Raw genomic sequence first — 16,741 nt, 5'->3', positions numbered from 1 at the left:
CTTTTTCGTATCTGCTTTATGGGACTTTGGGTTGCTTGGGTTTACATGCACTTGAAGGAGAGATAATGCTATTTTTGCTTAAACTGTGAGAAATTTAGATTGTTTCACAAAATAATCTGGAACTTTATCAAATTTCATGATTTTATTTAAAAATTTGTGAAATTATGTAAAAAAGTACCTTACTACCTGATCAAACTTTATCAAAATCGATGAACGTTTTTGACGTTTTTGTGATTTTTATATCGGTACTGCTACAACACAATACGTGATCACAGATTCTAACTGGATAAAGCTTTATCAACGTAGTTTGGTGGATAAAATTACTTTTTTCGATTCCGGATATTTTGAAGAAAACAAAACTGGGTCGAAGATATTAATCATTACCCGTAGTTTTCTGATAAAATTCAAAAATTGGTGTCTGGTTTCCAGTGGAAGTACGATAATTTGTTTATTTTGAAAATCGGTAGGCATTTTAGGGGTTGGTGGGAAATTCAATTCATTGTATTGTATTCAGTCGTATTTAATTGTATTATTTTTAATTACAACATCAACAAATAGTTTTGACAACTGCTTACGTTATATTAAGTTATAGCCCTATCAGATGTCTTCATTTGCATAAAGTGCAGAGAAAAGCACTCGTGTAGAGTAAAGTGGGGCAAGAGTACGCACTTAGTTGTGTACTTATTGTATCTCTTCAAAGAAAAAAGTATCGATCATAGTAATTAAACCAAATGAAAGTAAGGCTCTTCACCTTGATTGTATGACGCAAAAAGTTTTGATAACGTTTGTAAACATTGATAAAAAATCATATTTTTTTAAAACTACCAAAGCGTACTCTTACCCCACTAGTGGGGCAAGAGTACGCATGAGGTGGGGCAAGAGTACGCATAAAATATTCTCATTGTATTCCATTCTGGTCCGGTGTAAGTGAGGTCTTGAATCATTATAATCGTTTATTAAACAAAACAAAACCTTTATTTCATAAACAATAGTTAAAATAAAACAGTGAATTCATATTCCATTGGTTAAAGACTTAAAATCAAATCGAAGAAAAAAAAATGCAGAGGTAAAAGAGCTTTAGGCAGGCTTTGCCTTTCGTGGTCTCTTTGCTCCTTTTGGAGCCTCAGAGCCTTTAGGAGGCTTTTCCTTCATTGTCGTGTTGGTTCCTTTTGCAGTGTCTGTCTCAGTTGCAAGTTTGCGTTTCGCCGGCGGTTTTGCCTTTTTCTGTTGAAGATTGGATTCCAATTTTTGCTTGACGGGAGTGCTCGTGATGATTTCAGACTTTTGGCCTTTCTTTCGTCTTTGTTGAGGGTCCTTACCCTTCAGAAGTGGTCGAATTTCTACAGGAGTTACATATGATCGTTTTGAAAGATTCAGTGGTTCTTCATAATCAATGGATTCCACTCGCTCGGAAGTTGAAGGCAGTGGATCGGGAGTTTCACAACGCTTCGGTTCGACTTGCTGTTTCGGAAATATGCTTTCAGCAATCCGGCGCTTCGATTCTCCGACCTTCAACCGCTGCCTGGCGTTTTCCAGCATCTCTGGAGAGCAAATATTCAGGCTGGTTTTCTTTTTGTACGTCCTGATTATTGAAAACATGATTATTTTTTGGGTTAGCTTTCCAAATGCTATCAAAAAGACGAAGGAAACAAACGCGTACTCTTGCCCCACCAAACCTGCGTACTGTTGCCCCCTACGACCATTTGTGAAAAAAGCTAAAAGAGCTAAATATACCGATCATATCCTGGCATTAGTGTTCCACAGATTTAATCTATATTAATTATGTGTCCTTTGTCACGAATGCAGATTTGATTAGCGAATTTCCACGAAGCGTAATAATGTTTCCAAATATGCATAAAATTACATAAAAATTGGAAAAACTAAAACTTAACTCATTTCTCCGACGTGCGCGAACCAAACCACAAACAAAAACACGTATGCTCAGCTGACTCGATGACCTGTCAAACCGGTACAGTGTTGCTAGTTTCAGTGTTGTCGTTTACTGTAAAAGCCTAGTGCGTACTCTTCCCGCCTGCGTACTTTTGCCCCACTTTACTCTAATGCTCTTCTGGACTTTAAATCGGCAGACAGGAAGTCCAGAACACCATCACCATAAATCTCACGGCTCGTTTGCTCTTCCACCAATTATCTGCACGCATATGTATGTAACAAGGTCCGTTGTACAGAAACAAGAAGACCAGAACATCAGTTTGATCTGCCTGACATTTGTCTCTTCATCGCAGCTGGACATTGCAATGCTACCGGAGCAACAACCTTGTCCTTGACGTCCAGGGCAGATGCTTTCGGGTTACTGAGAATGTTTTCCTCGTTGCACATTTTGTAGAAATTGTTGAATTTTACTGACAGTGACGTGTAGCTAGTATACTCGTGGGCAGGGATATTTAACACCTAATTGTAATATTGTATAGTTTTGAGTAATTTTTTGTTGGTAATTTTATCCACCAACAACTTTCAACAATGACTAAACGTCATTAAGAGCGTATATGGTACCGACCTTCACCGTCAGATGCTGGACCGGCTAGTGACCATCCGCGAAGTACAACGACGGACGACTGATTTATATACCAACTGACGGTTCAATTACCATATTTAAAACTTTAACCGCTCCAAGTTGTCCCCCCAGTTCAATCGTAAGCAAGCAAACTCGCTGGGGTCTTATCCGGTCACAGGGCACATTAACGATGTATGTATGAGAAATTGGAAAAGTACACTGAAGTACATAAGCGCATTTCATCGTAACCCTATAGGCTATAGACCGCCAATAGCTAGGAGTTCCGGATTTCCGGGTCGGCGTTTGTCGACCGCCATGGAAACGACACGAGTTTGTTTATCCGGAGGACTTGCAAAAATCCATATTTCAATGGGGGGTTTTCGGAAAAGAGTTCATTGATGTATACTTGGCGTCAGGCGTAGGGCAAATTTAAGAAAAATATATAGAAAATAAAACAGCAGTCTCATCGCGGGTTTTGTGTATTTGGATCAACTTTTTGCTACTGTTGGCTGCTATCGGTTCGGGTAAATGCTGTCATGGTAGCGTCAAAGGAATTTGATTAGCCGAAAAGGTTTTCCAGCACCCGGGTGTTTAGGCGCCTCGACGAGCTGTGAATTTTGGGGGGCTGTTATAACGTAAATGATAGCCAGCCGAAGCGGGATTCCTTCTGCATTCTTTGCCACTCTTGATGAGGAGATAGTTGTGAATTTTTCTATAGAAGATTAAACTTGTGTCTACCGGGAATTAGATTTATAGAATACAACAGCTCAAGTGAAAAGTATTTTTCCAGTGGTTGTCACTCGAAGGCTTGGAGTCTTCCTTGACAGATCAAGAATTAAACTAGTGTCAAGTGTTAGTTTGTGCAAAAAAATCTGGTGCCGAAAACGGATGAAGCATGTTTCCAATATTTTTTGAGATAAATTTCAACGATTACCAGAACAATAATCACAATAACCGAAGAAGCAGCGACGATTCCTCCGAAAAGGTTCACAATCAGTCCAATTTTAACCAAACTCAAACAACCCCCATTAAAAGCATGTTACTAACCCTTAAAATTAACACCTTCCCAAATGCGTTCCTCTTCGAAAATGTTGTGTCAACGCTAACCCCAAAAAAGGAGTCTTCTCAGTCGTCCGCGGAAGATGACGGTTTTCTGGAAGACCAGGAAGATCCGACGGTGCTGCAGCATAACCATGCCAATAGTCAGAATGGCAACGGCAACAACAACAATAACCATCATGGCGGAAGCAATGGGTCCGGTCTAGGAGGAGGAACTATGCCGATGAGCCGGTCCACCAATGCGGCTTCCAAGGCGGTACTTGAGCTTCCAAACAAACACTATCTACCCACCTCTCTTTGTTGTCTCTAGATTTCCACCTTTCTTTTTTTATTGGTTTAATTTCGGTTTCTCCCTTTCCAATTTTGATTGACAAGTGTTTTGCGGAAGTGAATCTGTATGAGTGTCCTAGATAATGTGAAACATGCGATAGGAAGTAACAAATAACTGGTTTCGATTGATTTTAACATTCTGAAATTGCATTTCTGACGTCATAGCTGTGAATTTAAGGTGAAGTGAATCCTGACATTTTCGATTTAGAATACTAGAAACGGACTCAAACGTTAAGGCATAAGACATTGATACCTAAGACTTTAAGACGTAAAGACGTAAGACGTTAAGACGTATGACGTTAACACGTATTACGTAAGACGTTAAGTCGTTAAGACGTAAGACGTTAAGACGTAAGACGTTAAGACGTAAGACGTTAAGACGTAAGACGTTAAGACGTAAGACGTTAAGACGTAAGACGTTAAGACGTTAAGACGTTAAGACGTAAGACGTTAAGACGTAAGGCGTTAAGACGTAAGACGTTAAGACGTTAAGACGTTAAGACGTAAGACGTTAAGACGTAAGACGTTAAGACGTAAGAAGTTCAGACGTAAGACGTTAAGCCTCAAGGCGTTAAGACGTAACACGTTAAGACGTTAAGACATATGATGTTAAGACGTAAAATGTTAAGACATATGATATCAAGACGTTAAGACATAAGATTTTAAAACGTTAAGACGTTAGACGTAAAGACGTAAGATTTAAGACGTTAAGACGTAAGAAGTAAAGACATGTGCTATCAAGACGTAAGATTATGTCGTGAATGACTCTACGACTGCAAGATGCAAATACTTCAAGACATTAAGACTAAAAGATTAAAATTTTAAGATTTTAAGACTTTCAGACTTCAAGACTTTAAGACTTCAAAACTTCAAAACTTAAAGACTCTAAGACTTTAAGTTTTTGTGAATTCAAGTTTCAAGACTTCGAGACGTTAAGAACTTAAGACTAAGATTTTGAAATTTTAAGACTTGGAAACTTTAAAACTTTAAAATTTTAAGATTTTTTAAAATTTTTAGACTTTTAAGATTTTAAGACTTTAAAACAAAATCTTTTAGGCTTTTGGATTTTTTGGCTTTTATGATTTCAAGACTTTCAGATCAAATTTTAAAACATTAAGAATTTCAAATTTTAAAACATTAAGACTTTAAGATTTTAAGACTTTCACATTTCAGATTTTGAGATCTTAAGACTTTTAGACTGGATACTTTTACACGATTACTTTAATACTCCGAGTCGTTCTACTTAACGACTGGCAGACTTTGAGAATTCAGACTTTGAGAATTTCTACATTTGTTCTTTTATCGTACCTTACTTTCGACTTTAAGACTGATGACTTTTAGACCTTAAGTTTCAAGACTTAAAAATTTTAAAACATAAGGACTTTAACTTGAAAACTGAAAATTTTCAAACTTCAGACTTTGAAAGTTCTTTCTTATAATATTTTAGACTTTTAGAGTTCAATACTTTAACATGTTGAAACACACACACACCTAAAGTCCAATTCTTTGAAACTTAAATTTTTAAACTCAGGAATCATAGTTTAGACTTTCGACTGTTTCAGATCATCATAAATCAAATCAGATCATAAAATTTCAGTTTTACAAAATTTAGTTTTATGAAATTTATAATCATATGTATTATCAAGTAATTTATTTCAAAAATTTGGAATTCATTGTTTAGAATAAAAAAAAAAATAATTAAAAAGACAACTGAATTATAAATTTTAAGATTAAAAATTGTTGGGGATTCTGCATAGAATAAGAATTTAAGTGTCTCTTCAAAGACAACCAAAAATGTCGATTGAAAAAATTCAAATCAACAAATAATATTTGGTTCATTAGGAAAACAGAACTAAAAGTTGAGCGTTCAAAATATATGTAGAAATGAGAATTCGACATTTAGCATTCAGAATTTATGATTGAGAATTTAAAATCCACATAAAGAAAGCAAAAAAAAGAAATCAAAATTGAAAAGATAGAGATGAGAGAGATGAGAGAGATGAGAGAGATGAGAGAGATGAGAGAGATGAGAGAGATGAGAGAGATGAGAGAGATGAGAGAGATGAGAGAGATGAGAGAGATGAGAGAGATGAGAGAGATGAGAGAGATGAGAGAGATGAGAGAGATGAGAGAGATGAGAGAGATGAGAGAGATGAGAGAGATGAGAGAGATGAGAGAGATGAGAGAGATGAGAGAGATGAGAGAGATGAGAGAGATGAGAGAGATGAGAGAGATGAGAGAGATGAGAGAGATGAGAGAGATGAGAGAGATGAGAGAGATGAGAGAGATGAGAGAGATGAGAGAGATGAGAGAGATGAGAGAGATGAGAAAGATGAGAGAGATGAGAGAGATGAGAGAGATGAGAGAGATGAGAGAGATGAGAGAGATGAGAGAGATGAGAGAGATGAGAGAGATGAGAGAGATGAGAGAGATGAGAGAGATGAGAGAGATGAGAGAGATGAGAGAGATGAGAGAGATGAGAGAGATGAGAGAGATGAGAGAGATGAGAGAGATGAGAGAGATGAGAGAGATGAGAGAGATGAGAGAGATGAGAGAGATGAGAGAGATGAGAGAGATGAGAGAGATGAGAGAGATGAGAGAGATGAGAGAGATGAGAGAGATGAGAGAGATGAGAGAGATGAGAGAGATGAGAGAGATGAGAGAGATGAGAGAGATGAGAGTGATGAGAGAGATGAGAGAGATGAGAGAGATGAGAGAGATGAGAGAGATGAGAGAGATGAGAGAGATGAGAGAGACGAGAGAGATGAGAGAAATGAGAGATGAGAGATAAGAGATGAGAGATTAGAGATGAGCGATGAGAGATGAGAGATGAGAGATGAGAGATGAGAGATGAGAGATGAGAGATGAGAGATGAGAGATGAGAGATGAGAGTTGAGAGATGAGAGATGAGAGATGAGAGATGAGAGATGAGAGATGAGAGATGAGAGATGAGAGATGAGAGATGAGAGATGAGAGATGAGAGATGAGAGGTGATAGATGAGGGACTAGGGATGAGAGATGAGTAATAAGAGAGATTAGAGATGAGAGATGAGAGTTGAGAGATTGAATTGAAAATTGAGTATGGTTGGTTTTGATTCTCGAGAAGAGATCTAAGAAAAAATTCCAAATTCAGTGTGAATGGAAAGTTTAGAATTCGGAAATAAAATTTGAAAGCTTGAACTTTGAAAATTCAGTGTTGAAATGTTGGAGTTGTTAGAATTTTGTTTTTTTAATTGGACATTCCGATTTTTTTCCACTCTTCGAAATACTTCTCATCACCTTTTAAAAAATTCCGTGCTGTATCGAGTTCTTTTTGTTGAACGCCCGATAAAAGCTCATGAAGACAATTTTGAAGTTTTGAATCATTCAGTTCTTCAAAAAATGAACTACATACTCAACAACAGTTTACCTACCCTTACTTGTGTTTAGTCTTTATTAGTCTTCTTTGTTTGATGGAGTTTAGTTTGACGCATATTTTCTTCGGGGTGGCGTATTCACGTCTTTTTTTTCTGCTCGGAGTGTTCTTAAGTTTTCACCAATTTTCAATTCTCCATTCGCACTGCACTTCTTCTGGTTGTTTCACGAAGTTGATTTAACTGCACCCAATTACTTTTTGAATGCTTTAGTAGGTTTCAATACAGAATGTATAGATTTTATTTTCTTTTTATTTCATCAGTAATTTTTTACCTTTGAAAAATTGTTTTCTTTGTTAATTTTAAAAAAAATTGTACAGTATTTTCTAATCATTACTTTCACATATCGTTGTCGAATTTTACAATTAGTTATTTTCAAATAACAGAATCGTTCAACATTTCAACCATTGTGAAATTATTTATGCCATTATGATGTGTGATTTCCGAAATTGTACAAAATGTATACTAATTGATTTTTGAACCGGCAACCCACTGATTGGTTCCACTAATTTCTAGTTTAGCCACGTGCCCGGGTAACTGCAAGTGTCAATGTTCAATAGTGACATCATTCAAATAAAAAATTACCCAGTTTGTATGGTGTCGTCCTCACCACTCGTATTGGTATTGATTGTCGGTCTTCTTCACCCCCGGAAGGTGGGGGATGCATTGTCATTCAGACAAATGTTCCCGAAACATTGGCTGTGATGCAATAATTCCACGAACGGAACAAATCGAAATTACCAATCCCATTCCATGTGCTTCCGTTTGAGTTGTTTTTTTCTTCTTCAAGTGATTAACAACGTTGGCAAAAATGATTAATAAAAACAATGTACAAATGTCATTGAAAATCAACATAAACAACAGCATGACTAACATGTTTAGGAAAAAATTGAAATGTTTGAAGAAATTGAAACCATATCGGTCACTTTTGTGAAGATCGACCTACTATGGCCTAACAATGATGCGGTGTTCTGTTTTGGCAAGGCTGTCAGCCGGTGCGATATGTTTGTTGAATTTGCCATTTGAAATCGATTAAGCCAATTGAATCATCCAGCCAAGTTTTCGATTGTGGAACAAGTTATCTATAATACGAATGCCTCAGGGTTTTTATTCCAGTGCAAATTGCGGTTCCTTTGTTCATGATTTTGATTAAAAGCCTGATCTACGACGTTTCGACATCAATCATTTCAATTTCTTCAGGGTTAAAGTAAACAATAATCAATAAAACGTTCAAAAATTTTCGTAAAACTGTAAAAAATGCTATGTACAAAATTTAACAATCGGGAAAAAGATTAATTTATTGTAGATTGTGACTCAATTTTGTATTGGACCTTCAAAACTTTGCATTCAGATTCCAACCTAGACACAGTTAATCAGTTTTGTTTTTCCAAAGCTTAGCAGCATCTGATTTCCGTCAGAAGGTTACCCCCACCAAAAATGAACGATGTAGGTGGAAGCATTCAACGATTCTCTATCTGGAGCATATCATAGTTGTTGGTTGGCGAAAACTTTCAGGCTTTAATACTGAATGACACGTGTTATGGACTGGAATAGGACGTGGGGGATTTCAATTTAAATTCTAAGTTGCTTCTTCCCGTACAACAATTATTCACAGTTTTCGAAGCTACAACTAATGATACGTAAAGTATGTAACAAAAAAAGTTAAACTATTAGAGTGATTACATTTTAAGTAGTTGCTTCTGCGATCCTAATTTACATTTTATTTCTCGGACACGTGTCATTATCGATCGTGTAGCTGGAGTAATTTGCGAGTGCCTCGCCTTTGTATAGTAAAACTACCCACCATGAACTTGGGAAACTTTACCCAGTCTGGTAATCTGGAACTAGTGGAATGTTAAATTTTTTATTTCAGAGTCTTTATAGTTATAGACTATCCCTCGAACTCCGATAGCAAGTTTAACAAATGACTTGTATTTCATACTTAGAGTGTTGAGTTTTTATTTGTTGATACTTTGACACATTCACATAAAATAGGTGAATGGGGTTATAAGACGGAAATACTTCGCCATAACGGAGAAAAAAGTATATTTTAATCAACTATATTTCGCCTATATTCAATCATATTATCCTCGACCTACTAAATTTATTAAAAATTCAACTATATTTGTATGATTGGTTTCATGAATTCAACTATAAATATGACAACTTCAACTACAATTGTATGATTGATTCAACCATAAATATAATAAATTCAACTATATATACTGATTGATATTGGGCATTCAACTGAATGCAGATTTAACTATACAACTATGATTGAATCAGCTTTAAATGTGATTGAATCAATCATACCTTTTTGATTAAAATTGCATTTAACTATATTTTATAGTTGTTGTTTTTTGTAGTTTTCCTGCATTTATTTTCATTTTGGTTTAATACATTTTTTTTTATTTGTAAGTATTCCTACAGCGGCATCGTTTCCTCACTTGCAATTTAGTTGTTGTCGCATCTGGTTAGAATTAACCTGAAGTCAGGAAAAATTTCATAAACAAGAGCTGCCTGCTGCTGAGGGCACACTAGTTACACTTTTGAACATTTAGTATTTGGATGTGTAGTAATTATTCCAGTCAACCAGGAATGTATATTTATAGTTGAATGCATAATATTAATCATACAATTGTAGTTGAATCTATCATATTTACAATTGAATTAATTATAATTTAATAAAAATTTATTCGTTGAAATTACGGTAGCCTCTAAACCCATACAAAAAAGACGTTGGGTCTTCAAGTGTTATTCTGAGATTGGTTGATAAATTATTATTTTTTTTTTTTAATCTCGATTTTGATTATTAGAATAATTCTTATTTTATAATTTTCCTAGGTGAAATGGTTATTTTTATTGATTTTTTTCCACGATAGATTATCAACTTTTGTAAATTATTTGAATTTCCTCTATTATTTGATAGTTTTTCCATGTTTTCTGTATGTAAATTAAATTAAATTAACTCGATGAATCTCCCGTTTTCTTTTCATTCATTTTATTCGGACGACAATGAACATGATCGTCGGCGGCACAATCATCATCATCATCGACTTCAACGCCAAACACCAATTCCATCGCTGTTGGACTCATGAATGGACCCGTTGCTGCTGCTGCTGCTGCTCCCACGCCTTTTCGCCCAATCGGCGGACGCCATCGAAACGACACAACTACTAAATAACATCAGAACGCCACACAAGGTGCAATCAGCAGGCTCAACGTTGTAAATGGTAAGTAAACTATCTTTTGGATCCAGGGAATGAGGGAGGGGGGGGGGGTTTCTCTTGAACATTTTGTGCTACTTTGCAGCTCTTCCATCCAGCCGATTCAGTCGGGTTTGTTGTCGGTTAGTTGAGCTCCACTAACTATTTTCCGTAGCTGTGCTCCCCCCGGATGAGATATTTTACTCGTATACTTGTAGACTAAGTGGACTTTACAGGGGTTGTGTGGGAGTTGTCCTGATTGCTTTCAATGTTGAATGCAAGTAGGTGAATTTGGAATTTGAATCGTGCCGGTTGCTTTCGCGTGCACGGACACTGAAAATTTGAAGCACTGCATTCGATACTGAAGATAGAAACCGTTACTGATTTTTGGTGATTTCTATTTCACATACAAACAGTAGTCAAAGAAAATGAGATTATTATCAAGTATGAGGAAATTTAATATAAAAATACATGCATGTAGATACATAAAAGTTAGAGTCAGAAAAGTGGATTATGTAGTTTAACTAAAACAAACGAAGCCAAAGGAGACTGGGAAAAAATGCATAAAACTTGGTTTTTTTATGTACACAGATGTGTAATATATGGTTCGGAAGAACTTGACGTGACAAAAAAGTCACTAAAGGGTCATCAAAATCTACAAAAAAAATATGAATTCAAGACGTTTGCTTGTGATTTAGTAGAAAGCCGACTTTCAGAATCAACTGCATGTTGACTACATTTGAAAAATGGTCCGCTAGCTAACAATTTTGTCAACCTCTTCCTTGAAATATTACAACTTTTTCAAGTCATAACATTTTTGCTACCTTTAAAAATTCGTGAAAAATTCTGTGTTTTACAGGGTTGCTAGCGAACCGGGAATACCGGGAAAAACTTTGGAATTTCATTGCGTCACCGGGAAACCGCGAAAAAACCGGGAATTTCGGCACCTCACCGGAAAAATTGTCATATTTGAGCTTTTTCACGGAATTTCAAAAATATTTTTAAAATAATTTCTAAATTTTAGAGTTATTTTTGACAGTCTCAATATAGATTTATATCATAAACGCTTATTTTCTTTCATTAGTAAACAAACGAAGTTTGATCGACCTTCGAGGAAGAATGACCTTAACGGGTTAAACTCCTATCAAAAAAAAAAAAAAAAAAAAAAAAGAAGTTTGATCGTATTTTTAACTAGTTACGGAGCAATATGCGATTCTCCGCGTGTGCTGCACTTACAAGCAAAACTCAAATGTTATGAATTTAATAATGAAACTATTATCGACAAAACTAAACACAAAGCTGACGTCGATAAGTGAGAGTCCAAAGGACTAAACTTTTAATTTATCGTTTAAAGAGATTTCTAACTTAACCAGATTCTATTTATAGAGGGTCAGCAACATATAAAACATTAAAGTGATCTTGAAATGCAACTATTCAATGTGTATATGATAAAAATCCACTGATTTATAAGAAACCATTTTATGCATCAGTTCGAAGTTTTCTCGAATGAGTTTCAATATGGAACTGTGAATATTTGCTCTTTGTAAACCAAATATTCTTTTGGTACCGAAACTTCAAAAATTCTGGTATTTTATCTAATTTCCTTGGTCTAGTCAGGAAAAGGAATCTAGCTTATAGTGGTTTTACACTGTCACTTGAAGAAGTTTGGTGCTTTAAAAAGCTTGGGATTTGGTGTTTTCTTTCACTTATAGAGATTTCTCGCTTATCCAGGTTCGACTGTATCAGTTTTGTTTAAATTAATTTCGCAAAGAGCAACGACGTTTTCAAGCAGAGTTACACCTTTTTTCACCAGAAAAAAAAAAGATTTTTCAATGTTGTTGTTGTTGTGCATTTCGTTTAAATTGGCCTGAAGAACGAAGCATTTTATCGCAAGTGTCAAGTTTTTAATGCTTCCTACGTTAAACATTTGCTTAGTTTCCTATGTATTATGTAAAAATTATATTGAAAAAGCTCCTGTCGAAATCCATCTTTGATCCAAGGTCTTTATCCTTATACAAAATGATAGCTTATATTCAAACGATTAAAGTTCAGACCTGTGTTATACGCGATTTTCTATACTTTAACGAATATTTAGTTCAAATGACTAGAGCACTCCTAAAGTTACTCATTGTTTTTTTTTTATTGGAACGAAAACTTTTCTAAAACATGTCTCAGGATTTTTACAAAAAATATAACTGCATTCAGAAAATAACTAAATGTTTTCCTGCAATCTGATAATATTAAGTTCTGTTAGACAAATCCCCATTGAAGTTGATAAGCTGATTTGATAATATGTTTCAATGTATTTTTTTTACATATTTCTATACAAACCAATTTTTTTTTCTATTCTCTATCAAAATTCTAGAAAATTTCACAGTTGCTAAAAAGTACATACATACCTTCTACATTATAGTTTCAAGATCAATTTAACCGGACTTATTTTTGCAGAATTGTTGAAATTGTGGAGCAAAACAACGAATGGATGATGCGAAAACACTACGTGTTAAAAGATGGAGAAGTATTTGTCATGATTTCTAACCGGTTAACAAGTTTTGAGATACAATTGTTAGAAATGTGAGGCCCTATACATTGTTTTTTTATTCACCATGATTTTTATATTTAGAAACGGGTATAATAAACGGGCAAATCATCATTTACAACCGGGAAAAAATCGGGGGAAAACCGGAAAAAACTTTGGAATTTCAAAACGAAAAATCGCTAGCAACCCTGGTTTTACAGTTAAAAAATCTAATGATGCCAGAATTTAAAATGACGTCAACTTTCCATTAAAATTTTCAATTTTTTTCTTCTGAAACAACTTTAACGGCTGATCGATTGACAAGTATGGGTTTCACTCAATTTTACATTTTTTCGGCCATGGCCTTAAAAAATTGAAAAAAAATATACTTCCATTTGTGCAACATATATGTAGCTTCTAACTTCAGGTTACTTTAGGCACTAAGCAGGTGGCCAGCGAACCGGAAAAACTGGGAATTGAACTATCATCGAGAAATAACCAGGAATTTGACATCAAAACCAGGAAAAATCCTTATGCAGTGGTAATCACTTTTTCTATATAAATCCTACGTATAGAAACGGGTAAAGTTAACCAAGAGTAAACTTTTATTAAAAAATTAACAGAGACGTTTATTGTTTTTTTTAATGAAAAAACAAAATGGGAAAGTTTATGCGTGTTCCAGTTTTCAATGTTCACCTTTTCCACCGAATGTTAGAAATTAAAGCTAAAATTGTTCGAAATTCTAATTTCAGAATTCAAATTTTGAATTCTAAATTGAAATAGTAAAACTTGATTAAAAACTCTGGTTCAGTATGATATTTCAAATTAAGATTCTGAATACAGATTTGATTCAGAACTCAGAATTAAGAAGGTCGAATTAAGTAAGTTCTCTGTATTAAGACGTTAATCATGCATTCAGAAGTTGGGCTGAAAATGCAGATGATTTTTTATAAAGATTCTGGTATAAGTTTGAGATTTCAAATTTTGAAATCGGACTCAAAAATAAATTTCAAAATGTGAAAATATAACCAAGCTTGAGATTCTAAATTCAGACTTATTATCTAAATTTAACATACTCATTTTAGATCAGAAATAAAACCAAAACTAAGAAACTAGTAATCTCAATCCATAATTAAGTAACCAGTACACATTAGAGTGTCAATTTCCCGGCTATTTTAGCGTATGCGGGAACCGGGAAAAACTAGAAATGAAGATTTTAATACTCCACTGCTTACGAAAACTTAAATAGATATGTGGTATTTTTATTTTTTCGGTAGTATGGCAAAACAATCCAAACTTTTTAATGCCTCAAAAATTCAATTAGCAATTAAAAAACCTAAGACCCAAAAACTAAGCACTTCAACCGACAAACTGGACGGATTTTTGCTGCAAAAATTTTGAAATATGAGATAATTGAGAAGTTGGTTAGCTAAACTTCAGGTTGTTCATCAGTTGATTCAAATCTCGTAAATTATCGTAAATTTTCAAAATTATATAATTTCTTTGCCGATGATTTTGCTACTGTCAACAGTTTGCGAAACGGAAATTCTAAATGATGAGTGTTTCAAAATAGAACAATCAGATTCTTTTCGTAGCGTTTATTTTGGTATTGAAATTGTTTGGTTTTAAAGATATTTGTCGTTTTTAACTTCAATACTAAGTTTTCGAACGAAAAAATATTTTTTATAAATTTCAATGTAATTACCAGTTTTTTGAAAAAAAAAAAAAAAAAGTTTAACTCTAAGCCATATCAACTATAATTTTTCTTGCTCAATCTGATCCATTTTTCCAATTTAAATCGTGTAAATTTTTAGTAAATTAGCACTATTTATTGGCTTCGGGAACTCCCGATTTTCTTTTATTCCCGGGAATTGGTGCCGCTATCAAGCCTAACGCTTTTCTGATACCTGATACCTGATGATTTCAGAAATAATTATTCAAATAACTTTCGAAAATCATATAGATATTTAAATTCAGAATCAAACAAACGAAAAACAAATCAATAGTTTGGCTATTTATGTAATTAATATTTTATATAAATGTCTAAGTTTCAATATTAGGATTAGAATTAAAAATTAAAACTCAAAGTTCGAATTGGCAATTAAATTTTGAAACTAATATCATATGGATCAGTATTTCAATACCAAGTTGGTATTTCAGAATTTGAGTTCAACTTTCCAAGTCCGAGTTTAAAAGTAAAATTCATTAACAGCACAAAATAAGCTTATTTATTAACCTAAAGATACTGATTTATTAAAATTATTTTAAATGTTCAATTTAGATTCTGGCGATTTTTATAATTTTTTTCTCAATTTTTGAGTTTGATGAACCATTTCATGAACCAATTTTAGCAGATTTTGAATTAAAATATAGTTAACTTGTATATGAGAAATCTAAAAAAAATATCACCTGTATCATGAAATATTCGGCAAAATATATAATTTCCCAGCCTTCATTTTAAGACATTTTTATGGGCTTTTTGTTTCTTTTAGAGTTCTGGAGGAAATATTGACAATAAATCTCTATTTTTGGGTCCAAATCTAACAAATCTAACATGATTTTTCGAACAAATTCATAAATGTTTTCAAAAAAAACTCCTTAAACTTTATTAATTGTTCCCGCAGTTTGAAAATAACAAAATATATTCAATTGAAATATTGTTGAACTGTTTTCACGAAAAAAAATCTAACCTTAAATGCCTCGGATTTTTTTTTTGAATCCCAAAATTTGTTTTATTGTAAAATGGAAGTTTCGGTTCTGATTAAACGAACCTTTGAAATCTCTCAGGGCATTTGAGATCCAGTACATACGTCAACTTAGATGTACCACATGATATCATAATGTGGCTTTAAAATGATGCAATGCTTGCCGATACTTCAAGATTCCAAGATGACATCCAACAAAATAAAATTATAAAAATAAAGAAGTTTCCGTTAAAAAACAGTTATCAACGTTGGAAAAGGTTGTTGTCAAAGACTAAGACGAAGGTGACAAATTTCGTTGAACAAATGGAATACTGGAATCGAATTATTTTGTTACCCTTTTACATTTCAAAATTTAAATACTTTATTATCGGTACGCAATCCAACAAGTCTCACCGCTATTTTTGCATGCATTTTGTGAATCACTTTCGAATTACAAAATTTATTCACCGATCTTTGGTTATGTCAAAACTTATATTTAATTTATACGGAACCCCCCTGTCACTGAATGTGGGGAGGGGTCTCGAACTATCATAGAAACACTTTTGGTAACTAAATGACATCACATCCCAAATTCAGCTCGATTTGCTTTCTACTTTCGTTTGATTGTGTAAAAAATGCAGATAAATCGGGGCAGAATCCGGGCATATCTACTCAACCGGGCTGGATCTGACTTTTCCCAAATTGAATATTAAATAGAATCATTTCTCGTACTCGAATACCCTCTCATGACGAATTTGGTTCCATTTGCCGTTTTTTAAGTTTTCTCGTTATGCAAAGAATAGAGGCCGCATCACATACTTCCTATCTTCCCATTGCACAGTGGTTTAAAACTCGAAAAACGTGATCTTTTGAAGGCTTAAATGTCAAAATAGCTTTATAGTATGTTTTAAAATGTTTCATCATTTTAAAATGCGCATATTTTATTTATGATTTTTTTTTCTGATCAATTCACCTACAAGTGAGATATTTTTTTCTATTTTTTGTTTTTATCATTTTAT

The 16,741-nt window shown here is 34.1% G+C and overlaps 2 protein-coding genes across 8 annotated transcripts in view; one reads left to right on the top strand and one right to left on the bottom strand.

Annotated features, from left to right (window-relative positions):
* Positions 1 to 16,741, bottom strand: part of LOC129749690 (dopamine receptor 2-like) — a 660,001-nt gene that overhangs the window by 133,828 nt on the left and 509,432 nt on the right. The gene's annotated exons all lie outside the window — the stretch shown is intronic.
* Positions 1 to 16,741, top strand: part of LOC129749659 (kinesin-like protein Klp10A) — a 148,684-nt gene that overhangs the window by 91,639 nt on the left and 40,304 nt on the right. For 5 of the 7 annotated variants that reach the window (XM_055744707.1, XM_055744700.1, XM_055744715.1 and 2 more), the window contains 2 exons: positions 3,630 to 3,827; positions 10,505 to 10,547. In XM_055744707.1, coding sequence (XP_055600682.1) covers positions 3,630 to 3,827; positions 10,505 to 10,547 — 241 coding nt within the window. Of the gene's footprint in view, positions 1 to 2,839; positions 3,498 to 3,629; positions 3,828 to 10,504; positions 10,548 to 16,741 lie in introns of those variants that run through there. The other 2 variants (XM_055744737.1, XM_055744729.1) reach the window with 2 other exon arrangements.

This window comes from Uranotaenia lowii, chromosome 1 (assembly GCF_029784155.1).
Source record: "Uranotaenia lowii strain MFRU-FL chromosome 1, ASM2978415v1, whole genome shotgun sequence".
In the NCBI taxonomy this organism is placed as follows: Eukaryota; Metazoa; Arthropoda; class Insecta; order Diptera; family Culicidae; genus Uranotaenia; species Uranotaenia lowii.
This window is presented reverse-complemented; position numbering and strand designations above follow the sequence as displayed.